Here is a 21,776-nt window from a genome sequence, read left to right as displayed (position 1 = left end):
GTCTCGCATTTGAATGCATACAAAAAGAAGACTTTTACTTGATGGTTTATGACTGAATTACTGAATGAAACAGAAGTTGTTCACTGGTCCCGAGGGGGACATGGGTTGATGTACCCTCTATGTTTGTTTATGTTCCCTGAGCCCGAGGGACCAGTGAACAACGTATTTATCTTACCGAACACCTCAATGTTAATTGTTACCTGTTTGAAGCACGGATGTTGGATCATAATAATGAGTATAGGTAGTAGGTGCCTCACTCTGACAGTGTGGGTTCGAATGCGGGTGGGAACTGAACTCAGAAGAGTACTTGAATTTGTACTTTGCTGAGAAAGTGTAATCCCAAATATAACAGGTTCCCTTTGACAACTTCCAAATGTCATTGTGTATTCTTTCTGAAGAAGAGTTTTGGCATAGATCTGCATTTGAAATTACATATAAAATACATTTACCATTGAATGAAGAAGACATAAATACTGTAGCTGAAGATAACGTTTTCTGAGTGGGTGGATGTTATCAGTTTACTTCAGACAGAATGCAACAAAGATATTCAAGGACTGGTGATACCATTTTCACACAGTGATTGAGTGTGTGGATGAACGATCAAGCATTGTAGGCAACTCATATTTAAACAATCCAGCTTTCCTGATTACACAGGTTGGAAAGAATATCTGGAAGCATCCATTATGAAACACTGCTTGGAGTTTCAGTACTTGAAATTTGTGCTGTCAAGATAACTGATTTCCAGACTCATTTACCTGGGAATTGTGGACTGTCTGTTTTAACAGGGATGCAGACTTATTTACCGGGGGACATTGTGAACCTTTTTCCCTTTAACTTGTGCACACTCTGGGTTAACAACAAATATACTGACAGATGAATATGGTCTACCTGTATACTTGATTAGATTGTTTTGTCATACTTACATACGTTGTAAGTTGATTACACAGATTTAGAGCTATTATAATTTCGTTATATACCTCTGATTTTCCATCACAGTATGTTTATCTCCTAATTAATCTGGAAGGGTCAGTTGGTAAAATCAACCGTGCTTGGGTTTAGTAGCACAGGACTCGGGAGTCCTCTCCTTCACGCTAAAGTCACGACAGAACGTTACAGTTGTGCATTTTATGAAGCGTCCGTAAAATATGAACCAACAGCATAATGGGGAGTCGATGCTGGTTGAGCTCCATATACTTCCTTCATTCCAGGAAATCAGAATGACATAAGACGCTCTGGAATAATGTTGTATTTTCTACAACGACAATTACCTGTCAAATATCTATGTTCTTGTGGACACAAATTATTACTGGCTGTCCAAGCGTTTTTGGGTTTTTTGGTCCATGTGTTGAAAATATCCGCTTGCTGACGATTGAAAGGTGTACATCACTCCCCCACGACCCATCTTACATCAACCAGATGGCGCTGTTACTCCATGCAGTATAGCCATACTATTATGCAATTTTACAGCACAACGCGTGAACCAGTAAACAAAAACATAGTCCAAAGTAGGGCGTGATGTAACCTGATCCCCCAACATGTGCGTGAAAACGAAGGTAACACATTCAGTGTGGGGGCGTCGTGGATATGGTACTAAGGGTCGGGGAATGTTCGGGACAGTCGGGAGTCAGAAAATTATAACGCTATTGTCTCACAAATAGGAATTTTGTTTACAGACTTACACTACATCTACCCGTTTCAACATCTTCTGTGCACAATGAAGGTGCGTGACTAAAACACAAATCACTGGTCACATTGTTTGTTATGTCTTGTGTTTATATCGTGTGTTGTCATTTCAATGGTTAGTTGGTAATACGTGTTATCTCAACGTATACGTTTCACCATGGTTACACGGAGATAACCCCAGGACGATACCGTGAAGGATGAGGTATTGTCTAATGTTTTCCCGTATAAATCCCGTCTTCATGCACCGCGAGTCACTTTAGTCATACACGGCGCTTCAGTCATGTGTACAGGCAATTAAACAACACAAACAACGCCTAACGTAAAGTGACATGTTTGACTACTGACAAAGAAAAAGTTCATCGTGTGCCATATTGCATTGGTGTTGTTCATCATGTGCCTTCTGTGTTTGTGTTGTTCATTGCACAGAGGCTTGTAACGTAAATAACTAGCATCAAGGTGTATACTGTTTCCAGTTTCATTGGTAAAAATATGTACACAAACAGTGCTATGGTTGAAGTCAGTGTGTTTGATGTGCGGTACAAGTTAGCGGTTATATACTAGGCACATAAAGAAACTGCATGCACAAATTTAAAATCTCAATTTATCAAACCTGTGTAGACACATAAGGATTTAAACTCAGAGATTAGTGACATTTATCCAACATGCATTCACGTGCCACGTTCCGTGACGTCAGTGGGTTCGTCCTTGAGACGTGCAATACGTTGTTGCACGTGCATTCCCGGGAAAGAGAAACAGAGCAAATGAATGCCACACAATACTGTCACTTTGGAAAGCTCAACCCCTGCCCTTGCAATCGTTCAAAAAATTAAACGGGTATTGAAACGCATAGCATGCCAAGGCTCACGTCTGCACAACGTCATGAGGCCATTGGGATGGTCCTTGGGGAATGTCTCAACGACAAGTGGCTGCACATTTCCACTGCCACCGGAACACCATTTCTGCACTGGTGAGACGCTACCAGAACACAAATGACGTCATCGATCGGCCACGTTCTGGACCTCCTTTCCTCCACGTGTAACAACGCCAAGACAAGACAGATGGATAAGGGTGACCCATCTTCGCCACAGGTTTCAGACTGCAGTGATGACTGCCCGAACCATCCCAGGACTTCGCCGTATCCATCCCAACACAGTTCGACAACGTTTACGTCATCGCGGGATCAGACCACGACGTCCCGCCATACGGCCTATCCTGACACAACGTCATCGACAAGCTCGCCGAATGTGGTGCCGAAATCATGTCCGCAGATCCTTGTTTCGGTGGAGAAATGTTTTTACAGATGAGTCCAGGTTTAACATTTCCCATAGTGATGGACGTCAACGTGCCTATAGACGCGTGGGAGAACGTTATGCACAGGCCTGTGTCTTGGAGAGGAATCGCTTTGGTGGTGGTTACGTGATGATTTGGGGTGGAACGCCAAAGAACTCCTTTGGTGATTGTTCAGGGCAACTTAACTGGTGTGGGCTACAGGGATCAGATTCTTTGACCTGTGGCAATTCCTTTTCTGCAACGTCATGGCCCTGGGTTAACATTCCAACAGGACAATGCCCGCCCTCAATCGGCGCAACACCACAACGTTGACTTACTGCCTTGGCCTGCAAATTCACCGGATCTCACCCCGATAGAGCATGTTTGGGACGAGATGGATCGACGTCTATGCCGTCTTCCTCATCCGCCAGATAACGTCCTTGACCTTGCAACAGAACTTGAGAGAATCTGGCGTGACATCCCACAAGCCTTCCTTGCACGTTTGATAGGCTCTATGCGTCGTCGGTGCACTGCTGTTTTCAATGCCGATGATGGACATACCCGTTATTGAGCTTGTGACATGGTCGTTTGACCCCTGTCCCGCTTGTGGACTCGTGACATCATTGTGATTGACTTTTCAATTGAAATTCTCCCGACTTGTTATGGTCTCATGATCCCTCCATTAAAGTTTATATGTACCTTTGACATTGTTATCGTACTTATCAACTGGGATAATATTTTGACAATGCACAGTTTCTTTATGTGGCTAGTATATATATATAACAGCGCCATGTTAGTGGAAAGAATACAAGCGTCTGCGTGTTGTGCGGCGGGGCGTTATTTCACGTCTATGTATGAGACAGCCTGAAAGAACGTAAAGAATTATACATAACAGAATCTGATAAATAAGAATAATAATAATAGTTCATTTATAAAGCGTATATTTCCATGCACAATGCATACTCAAAGCGCTAATGTCAGGACGAAAAGGCTTTTTTGAAAAGGTGGGTCTTTAGTGCTGTTCGAAAGGTTGATAGTTCTTTTATTTCTCTCAAATGTTGTGGGAGATGATTCCATTCTGAGGCTGTTGCATAAGACAAATTTTAACTGTTCTGAATGCACAGAAGATTCTGTTCCTTGGAGCGGAGAAATATGTACACATTTTTAAATTACTCAGTAAGTCTATAATATACATCTAGTTGAATACATCTGAACTGTAAAGCAAGTTACAGTGTTACAAAATATCAATACATTTATACAATTAGGAAATATTATAATGAGTTCATTTATAGCATACATGTAATGAATCGGTATTGGCTTTACATACCAGGTTGGTTATACCAGGGAGACTCATAAATAGAGTATCCCTGGTTATACCCATGCTGATAAAACGGTGACTGCACAATCACAGATCTGCATAACGAATAAGTGGGTATGCAGAGAACAATATATATACTACAAACAAAAAATATGGGAACACCCTAAAATTTGATAGTCATATATAAACTGAAACGTGGTGAGGTCATTTATACTCTAAGGTAAATGCAACTTTTTGTGTGCTTAATGGGCACTTTAAACGACATGTTGGAACATGCAGTGAAGCAACTGATTCAATATTCGTTGAGTTTGAGTGAAATGAAACATTGTTAAAAACAGCGAAAAACAAGGGTGCTGAAACACACCAGCACCATATTTGATTCAAACGCCCAAACACAACAGTGTTTTTTTGTCCTGAAAGTTTATTAAATGACCATTGAAACTCTCGTGAAAATGAAGTGTGCATCCACCCCACCCCACCCCCTATATCTCAAGAGCGTGCACCTAACCTTTCTCAAAAAGCTGTATCCTCTAGTAAATCATATTTTTAATTATAATAAACAGGAAACTATTCCATACAAAATACAACATTTTATACAATATGAACCTACCTCAAATCCTCATATGAAATTCCTATCTCTAGAAATAACGGTCTCCTTCCTTCAGAAGTAATAGAGAGCAAGTGAGTTTAAATCTTCACATTCAAGTTAAGCTGTGACCAACTTGGCCTATCAGTGGAACAACAGAAATGACCGGGAGCTGGGGCAAGGCGTGATGTAAGCATGCAGAGTGTGACAATTAGTGAAGGTTAAACTGAGAGTAAAGCTTACTGTGCAGATCTATGGAACATGAATATAAAGAAGTATAAAACATAACTAAGATTCTACGAGGTGTTCTTATTGCTAAATTTAATTATATGGAAACAGTGCCATACACCTTACTACTTAATATAATCTACATAATAATCCTAATTAAAAAGCCGTGTGCCCAAGTATGTTGGTGTTGTGCCCAAGTAAGTTGGTGGGAAAAATAAGAGTTCCTCCCGCTGGTCATTTGATAAAGCAGGTATGTTGTCCTACTCAAAACTGAGAAAGAAATGTGCCTGAAAGACATTTAATTTTGTCATGCAGCCCAATCGAGGATGTACTGAATTGGCAGAGCGGATTTTTCATTAAGTACATGTGTCATGCAAACGAAACATTAATCCCAAACAGTTAAAGGGAAGCAACTCCGACAACACATCATGATGATCACAGCGCGATGTCGGCCTGACGGTTTTCCAGGCGGCCCGAGGCCAGGGCGCACGCAGCTTGAGACGTGAATAGTTAGGTCAGCCATCTGCTCTCGCCAGCAGGGATACCCCGCACACTCAGCGTGCACACCATATACCTGCTAAGCCCAGACTCGAGGTGTTACACAATCCTGCACACAGATGAAAATACATCCTTTGATACCCTGAGAATTACAGATGTCTGTTTGTCAAGTACTTATCGCCTGCTGTAAATGGAGAAAACATCTCACCTGTCCAACCGTCCCCCAAATAAATTTCGCTTCTGTTTCAAAACAAGTCTGTTTGTCAAGTAATTATCGCCTGTTGTAAATGGAGAAAACAACTCACCAGTTCAGTCGTCCACCAAATAAATTTCGCTTTTGTTTCAAAATAGATCGAACGTCCCATTTCACCCAGATATCATACTAATGTATTTTCTTTGAAGATTCAAAGTGCACTATATGTGCATGCATATATATATGACATGAAAAATTTGCAAGTTTAAAATGTCAAATTTATTCCAACCCTTTAGGCATTAAGTTAGATAAAATGACTGGCTAGTATATTTCCTCAGATGTACAGCAGATTATAAGCTGATAGAAAACCTTGTTTTACCTGTGTCGATATGTTTATATGTATTACATTGCCAAAGCACAATAGCACTGGACAAAGCTTCATTGTAATGTATTACAATCTGCAGTGCAGATAATATTTAAATTTTCATAGATATCGCAATGATAATTTAGTCAAAGCCGTGACCATCTAATAATTATAGTAAATGTCTAAATGAATGCATTATCTGTTCAGATTAGTAATAAATATATGTCATCCGTCACCAACCATCTTCAGTTCTACTCCATGCACGTATTATTAATACTTGCAGACGGTATGATGATCTCCGATGAAACATTATAACATAGTTATAAAGATGTATACGTGAGGTTTCAGCAGTAAATAGCAAGGATCATAGATTACCACTACCTTAATTAAGATCCTGATTCCGAAATTTGGACATAGAAACTGAGGCAGATACACCTAAATACCAGATATATGCAGCCCTGAACCATACAGGGTAGAAGGTGAAACTGTCTAAGTTATGGTGAATATACAGTTACATCCTCAGACATTCGTTGACTGTCCAAACAATAACAAAATCTTCGCACATGCATTAATTCCTTGCTCTTATAAAAAAACAACTTCAAATATCTTTAAATATCTCCTGTAAAGTTGTTTAAAAACATTTTTCTTTTTATAGACAATGCTTGTCATGAAGGTAATTTTCAATCAAAATATTGTATGACTGTATCCACTGCAGGTCCTCAATCAACTACACATACTATATTTATCGTGTATAATAATAGTTCCGATATCTTTCTTCATAATATATATACAATATATATTAATATATACATATTTACTTTTCATGTCTGCACTCATGTTTACCCCGAAACGTAACTTGTTTGTACTGTGTTGGGATGGTGGTGTACACTGAAAGTCTCGATTCAACTGAAATGCCAATTGTATAATAGCAACAAACGTGCACATATTTTGACTCAGATTAACGACCTAAACGACAACTAACTGACTTGTTAGTCAAAGTCCATAAAATACAAATAACAAAGCACCATAAAATTATCTTCATTCGAATAATATGAATAGACGATGTCACGTATGTAAGCCGACAGTACCGGGTTTACGAATTGTGACATTCGAGACAATAACAAAGGCTGGCTCAACTCGCCTCAGGCCCAGATGCGGGTAATCGCTTTTATTCTAGTGACACGCAACTTGTATAAATGGATGGCTATAAACTTCGGAGACTGCTGCTCGTCGTGAAATAGGGTAAACCTCTTGTTATGGACAAACACAAACGAGAAGAACTGTTTCTGACAACAGTGATATTACCCGAAGATACTGGAGATAGTGTGGTTGGTTGACATAGGTAAACCTTAGAGGTAGAGGGATGAGAAATGATGACAGGAGACACGACAAGTGGGTTAAACAACAGACTATATTAACGGTCGTTTTCACATTTTCTTAAAAACCGTACTTCATTTGGGTTGCTAGTATATTATTGAAAATCGGTTGTAAGCTAAATTGGTAATTGTTTTGTGACTTAGTTTGTTTTAGATAAATCATAGGAGACAGTTACTTTTAATGGTTGCAGTTGAACTCGTGTACTATGTAATCTTATAATATCTCATTCTTATCCTCTTCACTATACTTAAACGTTTATGCCTAACATTAAATTACTATGTCATCTGTTTAAGATGATTTGATAGCGTACACGTTGACTACGTAATTAGGATAATGTTGATATCCCTAGGAAATACTGGCTTGATGAATAACTGTTATTATCAGGCCCAGTGACCTACATACAAATATGTGAGAATCTGTATAGTGGGGGCACAAGCGATGCGTAAATCACATCCTGTTTTAACAACCAACATCAATCACTAATCCACAGTACATCCATAAACTGTGAGTTCATCCCTTATAACATACCCCCATGCATTTACTATTTTTGTAAAAATGTTGATGTTCTTGTACGTAATATCGTTGCATTTTACAAGAAGCTAAATTCTCCTAAGTGTGCCGAAGCGCCCTACGTAGATGGTACAGTCCATATTTACCTATAGGTTATGAAGGATATGTTGTGGAAAAATACCAAAATCTAATATGTCGCTTGATTAAAAACTAATACCAGATGTTGCGATTAATGTTAATATATATATTTATGATCGACTTCGCGGGGCTTTATCACCATGCATCTTCTTAATACGTATTTATAAAACCTTAAATAAAAAGCTCCACACCCCTGTAGTATAAATAGGCTGCCCTAAACGGGTTATTTCCAGTTACATTCAGGTCACGTGATTCATGACATCACGTCGCCATATTGCGTTTTGTGAGGAATGGTATGTGACCAAGAAAGCAGGAAAAAAGCACCTTAATCGGACTTTGTCTGGAGCTGAAAACTTATGTCATTCCTCATCTTATCTATGTCTGATGTGTTAAGTCTGTGAGACTTATTGTAGTCCGGTATAGTTCCCTTTTCCGATAAAAGTTCCCTCGCTAGACGACCCCTCTTTGCTCCTCACAGAGAGAAGCCATTTCTAGCAGACAAAGGAAACTCGGATAAGGCCTTGCAATATCGGACGAAATAACCTGATAAGCTCGACGAGACTTCTTCTGCTGAAGTCTAGGCAATATTTGTAAGCCTAGGCTAGTAAAACTTCGATTCAAGGATGCAATTTAACTGAAAACGAAGGTAACAAAGTTTATGCATAAATTATGCTAATGAGGTGTAGACGTGTCATGTCCACCACACCTGCGTAAACGGGTTTACACAGTGACCGTGCTTTTATCACGGAAAGGTGAAATTATTTCAGACAAAATATCAGCAATGAAATCAGTGATGTAAATTGGTAAAGTATGATAAATGATTCTGCGCTCACAGATAATATTGTATGATGTCGGATATAGACATTGTTCAAATATCTACACCGATGCATGCCAAATCTGTTGAAAAGGCAGTATGTTTTTGTGAATTGGATTTTATAAGTGGTTTGTTTATGTGATCTGGTAAATTGACATGACAAATTTAATTGTTCAGGGAATGCTACAAGTTCATTTGTCGCGGCAGTAGAGGAAAAGTACGCCTCCCGCTCTCCACGAGAAAACCGTTCGTCATTGAACATAAGCTGTGTAGTAATACCGTTGGAAGTAGTTCGGTGCGCACGTGACAAATCCTTTCACAAGACACATTTACCATATTTCGTGTGGCTACTGCATCTATTATTTTCTTTAAATCTATATCCATATAACCAGAGTGAGTACATATTAACAAAAGTGAAAATTAAGGACGGTATTCAACTCACTAGGACTTCGATAACATTATACGCATGGCCTATTTTATGACGTCATGAAGGGGAAGGTCGTATATCCGTCAGCTGTTGCCACAACATTGTCGCGCACACAGAGACATGGTCTACATTAGTTCAATCATGCTCAGTCAAACTTATTTTCGGACGACATATCGTATCATTGTTGTTTTAGATTGACATATGAAAGTAACTGGATACCACAACAGCATATGACAGCTATCAATGTTTTCACACACCTTGAGAATGAAATGTAATTTGCTTTGTCACACAAACATTGATGTGGATATGTACAGTGTAACAATAACATTGTAAACAAACGTAATCTCTGAACCTTCAGGTTTGAGATACAACATTGAAAATATCTGGCGTTTGAATTGTGAAGAGATATTTCGAACAGAAAAGTTTAACATCAGAGGTAAAAACCCAAGTATTATCCCTTTGTTATTGCAAAGGTCATCCAGGTACATTTCACATTTCTTTACACTTTCCTCCATAATTATTTGATATTTGAAAGTTACCAACCAAAAAAATCAAATTGTATAATGTCAGAAAATAATGTGCATGTTTTAATTTTAAATTTTGAGAATCAGTTGTGATGATATGAAAAGGACATAAAAATGAAATTATTACAAATACATTCATATTATATAGTATCCTCCTATTGGAGTTTTCGAAACAACTTAGTACATCCATTGTTTTATCAATTATCCCTTAAAATATTGTAATACATGTAACATACTTATTCATCATCATCAGATATTTACAATGTCCTTGTGACACAACCCTTGTTACAGTGAGAGTAAACAAAGTAAGATGTCCAAAAGCATAATTGGATGATGTTTATTATTTCAGTTTGCCTCAGCTTGTGTCCAACTCTCAGATTATTGACTTTATGACCCAAATCATAAATTAAAATATTATCTTTTAGTGAGAACACAAAAGATAATCATAATCCCAAATAGCTTTCTGAAGCACTTCAAATTCAAAAGAATAACCTCTGTGAAAATGTGAAACATTTACAAATTTTTAGGAATTTTGAAAGTTAATTTTATACTTCATTTGTATTCTTGGTCAGAATAGGTAGGACCAATGCTTGTTTTTAAAGCTGAGTAAGATGGATAATGAGATTAATCATTCAATGACTTAGTCAATTGTGTGTATCTGTCACAGGGTGTGGGTATAATTGGTCATACTATGAAGCACTGGTTTCTCATGCAGACTCAATGCTCACTGCTGCTGTTAGAGAGATTTCTGTCAGTAACCGATGCTCTAATTTGATCTGTGTTAAGGCAACCTAATCCTGGCCCTGCATTATTGATTCTCCATTACTTACTTCCCTTCTACCCCTGAACTAAAGTTTAAAAAGGGGTGGGGTGGTTATGAGTGGAGGTTTTATTGCCCCTGTGAAATTTCTGATTGCGGCTCAAAAAACCCCTTCACACACTGCAAGCACTACACAAATATTCAGAATATTGGTTTTGCCTTCTGATAGGTTGACATTTGTTTTCAGCTGTAGGAGCTCATTTTCCATAAGTAACTTCAGTTGATACCTTAACCATGTTAACTGTTTTTTGAAAATCAAGATAGCTTTTTCATGTGTAATATTTTCTTGTGAAAGATATGACGTTATATTATTCACAAGTTGATAGTTGGATGGGCCCAGTTAAGAACCTTATTTAAAATTTCCACAGATAACACCAGATGAAATCCAAGGACTTTCATGAGTACTGATCCATCACGATGGAAGTAGATGATGTGGAACATCTTGATCCCAGTGATGGCGAGGATGATAATGATACACAGCCACTGATGACAGATGACTTTGTAGACCAGAAAGAGTATGGAAGGAAACATGAATTCTTTGGAGTCAAGGGAGACAACTCTTACCCTGATGAGATGGATGATGCTGGCAAGGTCAGTAAGAATGGACTGGAATATGACAACAAGGAGAATGACAGTGTGTATGACTCCCCAGGTGGACACAGGCACACACACAGACATAAGAAGTTCCGCAGACATCAGCTAAGGATGGCCGAGCGGTCAGCAGGTTCTCGAAAACATCGACATGAGGATGATGATGAAGATACTGGTGACCTAGAAGATGGAGAGATTCTGGAGGATGGAGAAATAGCTGATGAAGAAGATGAAGAAAGGCCTCCCCCATCAAAGAAAGCCTCAAGTGATCCAAATAATGAATGTGAGATCCTGAACAATAATTCTAAAGTTAACTTATATTTACAGAATTTACTGAGACAGAATTTTGAACAGTTTGATGACGAGGGAATGGGAAAGAAATTAAATGGTGGAAATTGATTCTGAAATGTTATGGCATCATTAGATTATTTGGAGGGAGAGATTTTGAAAGGAATCTTTGCATCATGAAAACAACATAGTAAATAAATTAATACCATAAAAATCGGTCTATATACAAAACTAACTTAATGATTGGAAATTTACCAAGAACTTCATCAAGCCCAAATGTCTGTTATGACATTAAAAAGCTGGAAATTGAATTAGTAACTTATATTCATACAGTGTTTTATTGTTCTGATTGTATTAAACAAACAAAACAACATGTAAGCATGCAAATCATGCCGAGACCTCTAAAAAGCAATGGTGATAAGTATGCAGAAAGCTGTGAAGGAGCAGCATCCATAAGGACTGTATCTTTACATTTTGCTAATCAGGTAAATTTAATTTTATGGAGTGATGCAACCACTGGTGGTTTGCTTTCAGCATCAAAATCATCTCCAAGTTCGTCCCGAGAGCACCGACATAGTCACCGACATGAGCGTCATCATGGGGAGGAGAAGGAATCGGGAGAGGGAAACGAGGAGGGGGAGGAAGAATCAGGGGATAAAGCTCGAAAGGAGAAGAAGAAAAGAAAGAAGTCCAAAAAAGACAGACATGATCGGAAAGATCGCGAAAAAAAGGTTAAATGTGGATTTATTTACAGATAAAAGATATTGAAACCTAGACTAATATATAGCCCAGTCTATTCCAGAAATGAACATATTTACAGAAAAAAACAAGTTTTACGTATCTTAATAAAAATAAAAATGTGATAAGAAATAACCAAGAGACTTTCTTCATTTTCGGAAACTGTAGACTTGCCAAATATAGGCTGTATGACAGACTTGAAGAAGTCGTAGAAAAATCAGAACATTTGATAAAATTTATACTTTCAAAGTTTCCAAATGTTTTGTTTGACATTGCTGTCAATTTGTCCTTAACATTGTTTGAAAAAAGATTTATGATTTTCACAGAGGAAGCGACATGGTAGAGAATACAGAGATCCTGATCGCCCAGAAGATCAAGACATGATGTCCTTTGACAAGAGGTCCAGGTCCCCACCTGGGCCATATGATAGCCCTGGATATGACAGTCCATCTGGACCATATGACAGCCCAGGGCACAACCGTAGTCCATCAAAGAAACACAGCTCTCCTAGCCAATATGACCACTTGTATGACAGCCCTCCAGGACTCTATGATAGTCCATCGTATGATGAAGACTCTGAAGACGGGTGAGAGTTCTTTCTTGATAAAGTGTTCATTTACAGAGATATGTTATTGTGGTCATGATTCTTGCTTGGTTCACCAGCAACCTGTTGCATAGCTGAAAAACTGCTCATTGCAACATTAAACAGTACACTACATTCAAAAACCTTTGATATGTTCTTAAAGAGTAAGCAGTGATATACCTGTTGAAAGGGAAAGAAGTCCAATATTTGGTAGCATACAGCTAGGTATGTTGTCTAAATGCTGTGTCTGTAAACAACACGTTTACTCATTTCAGGGGCCATAACTTACTAAGGCCTGGTCCCGGACCTGGTTATGATGGAGATTACATGGACACTGACAGTCAGGTAACATTTGAACTGTTTCTCTTTTGAAGTATTTCGACAGTATGCAGACTTCTCATTCATGTTTTAAGTTAGTCCTTTTCTTGCGCAGTGTAATTCTTTAGTGAAATAAACAATAGATGTCCAATGCTGTGAGTCAACTAATGACTGTTGATCAACCACAGTGTGTGGCCTGACTAGCAGAGTGTTATTGTACCCTGGTAGTGTTTTTTGTGTGCTCATGCTGTCAGCCACAGGTTTTACTGACCCAGTGTAGAATATTTTCTTGCAGCAGAAAACTGGAATATCTTTGTAGTGTAAAACCACTTTTACTCGCTAGTGATTATGTATGCTTATTGTCTTGAGTATTTTAATGTATTTACACTTGTTTGCCATGTATACATATACATAAGGTATAGTGAAAATGTTTAAAAAACTTATGTTTTATGTTTTAGAATCAAACGCATGGTAGGAAGAGGAAAGCAGGTCACATCAGTAGAACTCCAAGACGATCAGGTGAAAACCAAGGCCCGGTGCAACCCAGGAAGAAACCACTGTTAGAAATACCTCGTCATGAAAGGCCACACTGCAAGTTCTACATGGAAGGAAAATGTGCTAAGGTAAGCTTTATAGATACTGAATTTTTAAACTTATCCTATCTCACGACTTGCACCTCTCTCTCTTGCTTGGACTTTTAGTGGAACGACTGTAAACTTTTTTCCATAGGCTTCCTTGTCCATTCGCCCGTGCACTCCATGCTGCTCTTCTTAATTAGCTTCCTAGTTCCTAATAAAGCTTGCAGCATGCTCCACTAATTGCCCACCTTGAATGATCATATATACAATATACAATTTATATTAAAATTTCCAAGTTATTTGCAGAATATTAGTATGTAATAAGCAGTGTATGAAATTAAACGTAAAAGTCGAGATGTCCGATTGTTATAAGATAGAGAATCAACGACCATAGAAAACCTCAAGAATCCCATTGCAGTGTCAGTGTCAACCTATTGTGTTTCATGGTTGTGTATATGTTGTCATGCTGTTTGAAATCTAGGAAACTTGATGAGATGTTTACTTTACTTTCTGTTGTCTTTATGCATTTGCAGGGAAGTGGTTGCCCGTTCAATCACGACTTCCGACCACCTAAGAAACCAGAAGTGTGCAAGTTCTACCTGCAGTCAAACTGTTCCAAGGGAGACTTCTGTATCTACATGCATGATATCCTTTCTGTCCCATGTGGCAATCTTGTGTTGCCACTATAATACTTACTGTTGTTGCCTGAAATTCAGTATTGATAATCTGTATGGCTGAGTGAATAAAAAGTTGACATTGCATGAAGAGATAATAATGAAACATGGTGTGTCTGAGCATAATAGTCATATTAGCAAGGTTAATGTTATGATTGTTTACATGCTGAAACCTCATGCTAAAATGCTTCTATTGAGGCCAAAGTCCAAAATTATTCCACTTGTTTCAAATGTAAGTGTCCACTTAGGTCAACAGTGTGGCATGATTAACTTATGCTAGTGCATACAATAGTATTGTTCAGTGAGTCTTCCTTAACATGTTACATGATTATCCATGCAAGTATTTCCACACCGGAGCAGACTGTTACCAGGGTGATAACTGCAAGTTTTCCCATGAACCCCTGACTGATGAAACAAAGGCATTGCTGGATAAGGTAACATTTGCCCCTCAGTGGCTTACTTTTGTGACTGCTTCTGGCATGATTTTCTTTTCCCTAACACATGCTTATGGCAGATGTTTTTGACAGAGAATTCTAGGCTGCTTTGAGTTTTTGATGCCAGTTTCCATGTTCATTATTAAAAGACATAGTTAAAAGTCCTCCAACAAAACTTTATGTGACATGAGATCTGAAGTGGATACATGAATTTCATTGTGCTGTGTTGATATTTTCGAGGCATTCAGGAAGACAGTAAATGGACTCTATGACTTTTTGCATAATCTGCTTTGTTTGGGAAATGGCATCACCATGGTTACATATAAAATCTTCTTTTTCAGATACTACATGGTGACGAGCCAGATAAGCCAAGGCCTTGCTTACTTGGTAAGTGTATTGTGATACTCTTACTGAACTTCATACTGTTTATTTTCTTTTTGTAGTTTAAAGATCAGGGGGTAATTTCACATACACAGTATTGTATACAGTGTTATTTGCCTGTTTAACAGAAGTAACAGATTGAGATTTGTTCTTGACTAATGTTTGAATTGCATCTGACCACATTACATTCACATGTTCTTTCAAATGGTTAGTGATATCTCTAGCCTGACATAAGTTTACCCAATGATTATATTTAGGTTCCCCTCCACGCCACCTGCTGGAAGGAGGAGTAGGAGGAGACCTGACAAAGAAGATCCCATCACTGTTTGATATTCAAGTGTTTCCCCCAGGACAGAATCCTAGTCCCCGTAAACCCACCCCAGCTTCACCGTCCATTAGGTGAGCAGAACATCTCTTTCATTTTCTTTCAGTTTTCTTTGATTGTGTTGTGAGATATATGTTCTTGATTTTATACCATGCTGAAATGTGTTTTGTATTTGGTCTTTTTCAGACCAAGTGGTTTCTACCAAGATTCAGGTTCTCCACCACAAGCTCCTGGCCCAGGACCACCTCCTATTAATCTCCCTCCTCCCCAGCAGCATGCCTCAGTTCCTCCAGTTCTCAACATGATAGGTGCAATATTGAGGGGCGCCCCACCAGAAGTGGTGGTTAGGGCAGGTGCTCCGGGACCGAACCAAGGACCTCCACCTGGTATGCAAGGACCCAGAATGCAAGGTCCAGGAATGGGTCCAGGACCCAGAGGCCTATTCATGGGCCCAGGGCATGGTCAAGATCTAAGAGGTCCAAGGGGCCCAGGTGGACCTCCTGACATGAGAGGTCCAGGACCAAATTTCCACGACCAGAGAGGGCCTCTTCATTTAGATAACGGACCTCAAGGTCGAGGGCCAATGATGGATCCTCGTAACCCAAGAGCTCAAGGAGGTCCTCCTTTTGATCCAAGGGATCCCCGAGCCCAACACATGGATCCTAGAGATCCAAGATCCCAAGGAATGGACCCACGAAGACCCCCAGGTGTGGATCCTCGAGGTCCACATCATGGAATGGATTCAAGGGGTCCACCTCAGGGAATGGATATAAGAGGGCCACCACCGGGGATGGATGCAAGAGGTCCACCATCAGGATTGGACCCAAGGGGTATGTCCATTGATTCCAGAGATCTGCGGGGGAATGATCCAAGAGGTCCTAGATCTCAAAATATGGGCCCTCCTGTTCAAGCAGATCCAAGAAATCAGAACAAGGATCCCATGGAACAAAGAGAATTAGGTCAAAGAAACCAGAGACCGTTATTGCCAGATCCCAGGGGACCTTTTGATGTAGATGGTCCCCCTAAAGACTCATGGGAGGCAAGAGGTCAATCTCAAGATTCAAGAAATGTGCCATTCCTTGCAAGAGATCCAAGAGCCAAAGCTCAACCTAACAGAGACCCTCGCAGTGCTTCATCTGAACAACAAGACAATCAATCAGTCAGTGACCTAAGATGTTCACCACAGGAATCTGAGACTAAAGTCAAAGAAGAACCTAGAATAACAGCTTCAGATCCACGAAGAAGTAGAGATCCAAGAGTGTCAGTGGCAGACCCCAAAACATCTCCAAACCATACCAGTGACACAATATCTAGTCCTTCAGCTCATCGTGATGCAAGAGCAGTGAAATCAGAGGACAAGGATCCAGAAAGTCCCATTTTAAGTACAGACTCCAGTAAAGTTCCAAATATTGAAACAAAAGAAACTGATAAAGAAGAAAACAAACCTGAAGATGAGACACCGAGTAATGAAGATACACAAGAAATCTCTGAAGAACAAGGTGGAGGTGAAAATGAAGGTGACAAGGCCATTGAGATGGAAATTCCTAGTCACTTACCTCCAACCCAACGGAATTTGTTCATGCGAATAAAGCAGCAACAACATCAACAAGACAGTGCTCTGAGTGAACAAGGGGAGACAACTGAGACAAGCGATGATCCAAGTGCAGCTAAAGGTAGGATGTTTCCTAAGATGAATCTGATGAGAAAATTTGCTGTAATAATAATTGATCAATTTACACAATAATGTGCTTGGAATAATGGATATAGAGAGTTTAAATCAAAGCAGTGGCAATGTCGCTTCACTAATTTGAACATGACTATGTATAAAGCAAGGTATTTTCAGTATTATGTCATCTAGCTAGTAATCTTTGATGAACATCAGAAACAAAAGAAGACTTAGATATTTCAGAAGTTATAAAATAATTCTTGATCTGAGATGAGTATGCACCTTGAACCAGTGGTAGGTTGGCTCCAGTTGTCATGTTTGTTCAACATTTGATGACAATGTTTACCTCTTGATATTTCAGGTTCCCAGGATGCTGAAGATGATGACTGGTACTCCAGTGATGAAGATTTGGAAGGGGGACCTAAATTAATGGATGTCTTGAAGAATCTCAGCAAACAGGTACCCAAGCAGCATTTCTTTTGTGTGACAGCTTAAAATGAACAGTGAACATTACTAGTGCAGCATATTCCATTTGATAAACTTTTGAATCATCTTTTAATGAACATTGGTCTGTTGCTTCAGCCTGTAGCTCAACCACACAGTTCACCCTAAGCGGGCAGCACACCCACAGCATCCACCTTCAACATCATGCAGATGATTCAGTCCATCAAAAACCAGGCTCCGACAATTCCAGAAAAAGCACAGTCAGCACCCCCTGGTGTCAGAGACAGTGTCAAACCAAGGTAAGTAACTCGGTTTCAGAGTCATTTTGAAATGGGTTGTGAGTGTCAATTACACTTTATTTCTAGAGGTTTTTATGCTATTTAAATTAGTGTTTTGGTATAGAAGTTATGTTAGTTTAAAAATGAATTCTGTAAGTGTTCAATATATATCAAAGGCTTGGTTCACAATGCAACCAAAATTTGCATGAATACATTCATCGAATACACACATTTATTGGCCTGTTTCAGGGTCCAACAGCTCTACTACCCTGTGAGCCTCAAGCTAAGTAGTAGCTATGAGTAATAACAAAGTAAAGATAAAGGGTCTTCAGGTTACATTGTATTATATGAACAATAAAACGTTGAGTGAAAATCTTGATTCTTCCTTTGTGTTTCTGTGACAGCAGTCAGAAACAAAACAGCAAACAAACAGAATTAATAACCCTGTGATGGTTGCTTTAACAAAAGCCCACAGGCTTTGTTCCTTATACTCTGATTGTGATTAACACAAAATATCTTTTGAAAGTCAAGTGATCATTGCACTTAAAAGTTAATTGTTCCTGGCTGTTTTATGACTGGTGGTTTGTGCTGAGAAAAAAAATGACTAAGGAAAGATATAAATGTATGGTGCAAGTTGCCTACTCTAATCAGAAAGTTCATGCATGTATCAATAAATTTCTAAAGAATGTTACTGTTTTTCTATTCCTACATCGATAGTACATAAAATTCCTTTTACAAAACAAATTAATAAAACAGTTAATAATATGATTTTTACTTCAGGGCTGCAAAGAGACATGATTCTACAGAAAGTATGAAGGGATCTGCATCACCAAAAGACATAATACGAGATTACTCAATGTCAGAGCAACCCAGCCAGGATGTTATTAATGGTTCCTTCCCTGTGATAGAAGCAGTCCTTACTTCAATGACATACAGGATCAAAGACTTCAGTTTGAATGGTCAGAAACCCTATCATTCAATGCCACAAGGTGTAGATCCAAATGACCCAACTTACCAGAATGACCCTCGTGTGCAAAAAAATACATTTCCAGAGTAGGAAAAGTGAAACCTCCTTTGTCTTCACCACAGAATGGAGAAAAAGATTTGACTGTGCCAAAGCCTATAAACAGTGATCCTAGAAGAGCACGCCATTTAAGCATTGAGGAAAAAGCACCTGCTCCCAAACCACAAGATCCAAGGTTAAGACGAGCAGATCCAAGGGTGCAAACAAGCAGTGAACAGCCAAGTCAACCCCCAAGTCTTTCAAGCTTGCAAAAAGCTGTGTCAGAGCAGATTGCAAAGGCTTTGGATTCTCGTGGGAGTGATCCCCGCTTACAAAGAGTGCAGTCTACACCCAATCCCATGTCTCACAGCCTACCTGTCAGACCAATCAAAGATCCTCGCCTAGGCCGACTCAGGAACAGGGCACTCCACAGTCGGGTGGTAGACAGGACCCCAGAAATATGTCCCGCCAACATAGTCATGATGGATCTGGGAGACTTAATGACCCCAGAGCTTCGGGTTCATTCCAGAGTGGTGAACCAAGGATAAGACCAGATGTCAGGATGCCATTTGATCAAAGAATGGGCCCGGGTCCAAGACCAAGGCCGCCATTTGGTAACAGAATGCCATTTATGCCCCGAATGCCATTTGGCCCGAGAATGGGTCCTGAACCCAGACTGCCATTTGATCCCAGGATGGGCCCAGATCAGAGAATGCAGTTTGATCCAAGGATGAATGCAGATCAAAGAGGGCATAATGAACCTCCCCATTTAAGTGATCCGAGGTCAGGGGGTGATCCAAGATGTGGTCCTGGATCAGGAGGTGATCCAAGATCAGGTATTGGGCCTCTTCAGGATGACCCAAATAACAGTATGGGGATTGTTGGAGATCCAAGGCAGGGGCCTGGATCAGTAGTTGATCCAAGAACAGGTTCTTCACCCAAAAATGATCCAAGGTTAAGTGCAGGTCATGATCCAAGGTTGTTGGGTGACCCTAGAGTAAGTAGTGATTCAAGAAGTCAAGGACTACAGAGAACTAACTCTGACCCAAGAAGTGCTAATTCTGAAAACAAGTTAGATCCTCGACAGAATCAAGCTATGCCTTCAGCATTATTAGAACCCCCAAAATTATCAGACCCTAGAATTTCTAACTTAGAAACTGCTGATACTAGTGAATCAGAATCTGGCATGTCTGACTCTCAATCAGATCAGTCTGTGAAAAGGTTTGACTATAGAAATGATCCAAGATTCAAGAGGAAACCTGCTTCTGATTCCACAGAGAAGGGGATCCTTGTGAAAAAGTTTACTGGTCAAAGGAAAAGTAGTATGGAATATAGTTCCCCATTAGGAATGGATGATTCCAAGTCAGATGACAGTTCAGGTTACAATAGTTACAACAGACAAAGCTCTAATCCAACTAAACCCGCCACCAAAGGTGGGAACTGGGGAAGGACTAGTAGCAATTCTCCAGGGGTTACTGGAGCTCCATCGGCCCCCCAGGCTGGACAACCATCAACACCACCACCACCAGACCTTCCCAAACAACCTGGGGGGCTAGATTCAGTGACACCAGGCATTCCTGATGTGATGATTCCACCCCAAGTCCCCATGCCCAATGAACCACCTCTCAAAGATCTGTTTAAGTCTATAGATCCCACAGCTTCCCCTTTCTGTTAGGGTCTAACTGCCCCTTACTTCCTATCGTTCGGTCATGTGCAATCACCACCACTTTACACTTTATTTCCATCATAAAGCATTCATCACATGAAAGAAGCACCACAAATCTCTCCTTAGATTTGAAGTCCGCATTGTGTTCAATTTCAGGATCTATGAGGCCAGTGTCAATAGGAAGTCTCTGTTCATCTCTTGATGAGTTTGTAATTAGAAATTGTAAACATAAAATATCATGAACATTGTGATAATGTGAACCCTGCTTTCTTTCCTTGTTAGAGAAACAAATGAGAGGATATTAAGTGTAAGTTCCAATCTTCATGTCTTTCAACACTCAGATGTTATACAAGCTTTTGGTCTCTCAATGTAGTCTTTGTTAAGTCATAAACAGGACTTGGTACTTACAAATATGGTCAGGCCATATGTCTGGAGGCAGTCACAGTTGCTGTGACATATTTATTTGGACATACTCTTTCATATTAAGAGGAGCATAGTGCTGCACTGCTCAGTGTGTTTTCTGTGTATTTGAGATGTGGTAGTTTTGTATGTTCTAAACATATTCCAGTAGTTGTGAATGGTTGTGTCTAAATGAAATATCCATGCTGTTTGAACTTGCATATTAGTTGGGGTTTGGGTTGATATATATGTATCAACCTTCTGTGTTACTATACAAGGGGATACTTGACAATTTAAGTGGAATTTGAAGTATCTATGACCTTCAATAATTACTCAGAAGGGAGAACTTACACAGTGTTGTTGAATGAACTGATGGTATGATGCATGAATCAAATGAGAGGTAAATAGTGTGTATGTGTATGAATGTGATTATTATGTATATTAACTGAAGGCAAGAAATTTTCCATGACAGTTTGCAAATATGCACCATTTTCTGTTATAGAAAGAGCAACATGCTGCTTAGCTTTCAAATATAACTGTTACTGAGTATCATGTGATCTCACATATCCCCAGCACTTCTCTGAAAATAGTTTTGATATAGGCTTTCCTTTCCATTAATTATTAGTGAACTAATTGTTCCTTTATGATTTGATAATTAATC

At 39.4% G+C, this 21,776-nt stretch overlaps 2 protein-coding genes across 5 annotated transcripts; both read left to right on the top strand.

The window, feature by feature from the left end:
* Positions 1–7,330: 7,330 nt before the first annotated feature.
* Positions 7,331–19,459, top strand: LOC124284874 (zinc finger CCCH domain-containing protein 4-like). 4 transcript variants are annotated; one of them, XM_046720998.1, is made up of 14 exons: positions 7,331–7,381; positions 11,118–11,623; positions 12,163–12,359; positions 12,693–12,952; positions 13,225–13,294; positions 13,726–13,890; positions 14,379–14,490; positions 14,844–14,953; positions 15,295–15,340; positions 15,592–15,733; positions 15,846–17,332; positions 17,687–17,784; positions 17,908–18,068; positions 18,828–19,459. In XM_046720998.1, the coding sequence occupies exons 2-13, from the start codon at positions 11,167–11,169 to the stop codon at positions 17,935–17,937; spliced, it is 3,174 nt and encodes a 1,057-aa protein (XP_046576954.1). In that variant the 5' UTR covers positions 7,331–7,381; positions 11,118–11,166; the 3' UTR covers positions 17,938–18,068; positions 18,828–19,459. The 4 variants fall into 4 exon arrangements, with proteins under 4 accessions (XP_046576954.1, XP_046576952.1, XP_046576951.1 ...); XM_046720996.1 differs by lacking the exon at positions 7,331–7,381 and adding an exon at positions 8,424–8,457; XM_046720995.1 differs by lacking the exon at positions 7,331–7,381 and adding an exon at positions 8,431–8,810.
* Positions 19,460–19,612: 153 nt separating this feature from the next.
* Positions 19,613–20,725, top strand: LOC124284896 (sporozoite surface protein 2-like). The gene has a single exon (XM_046721026.1). The coding sequence runs from the start codon at positions 19,613–19,615 to the stop codon at positions 20,723–20,725; it is 1,113 nt and encodes a 370-aa protein (XP_046576982.1).
* Positions 20,726–21,776: the final 1,051 nt, after the last annotated feature.

This window comes from Haliotis rubra, unplaced genomic scaffold, assembly GCF_003918875.1.
Source record: "Haliotis rubra isolate DU_JTF1 unplaced genomic scaffold, ASM391887v1 Scf347, whole genome shotgun sequence".
In the NCBI taxonomy this organism is placed as follows: Eukaryota; Metazoa; Mollusca; class Gastropoda; order Lepetellida; family Haliotidae; genus Haliotis; species Haliotis rubra.
Note: the sequence above shows the minus strand (reverse complement) of the source record. Positions and strands in the feature narration are given on the sequence as shown.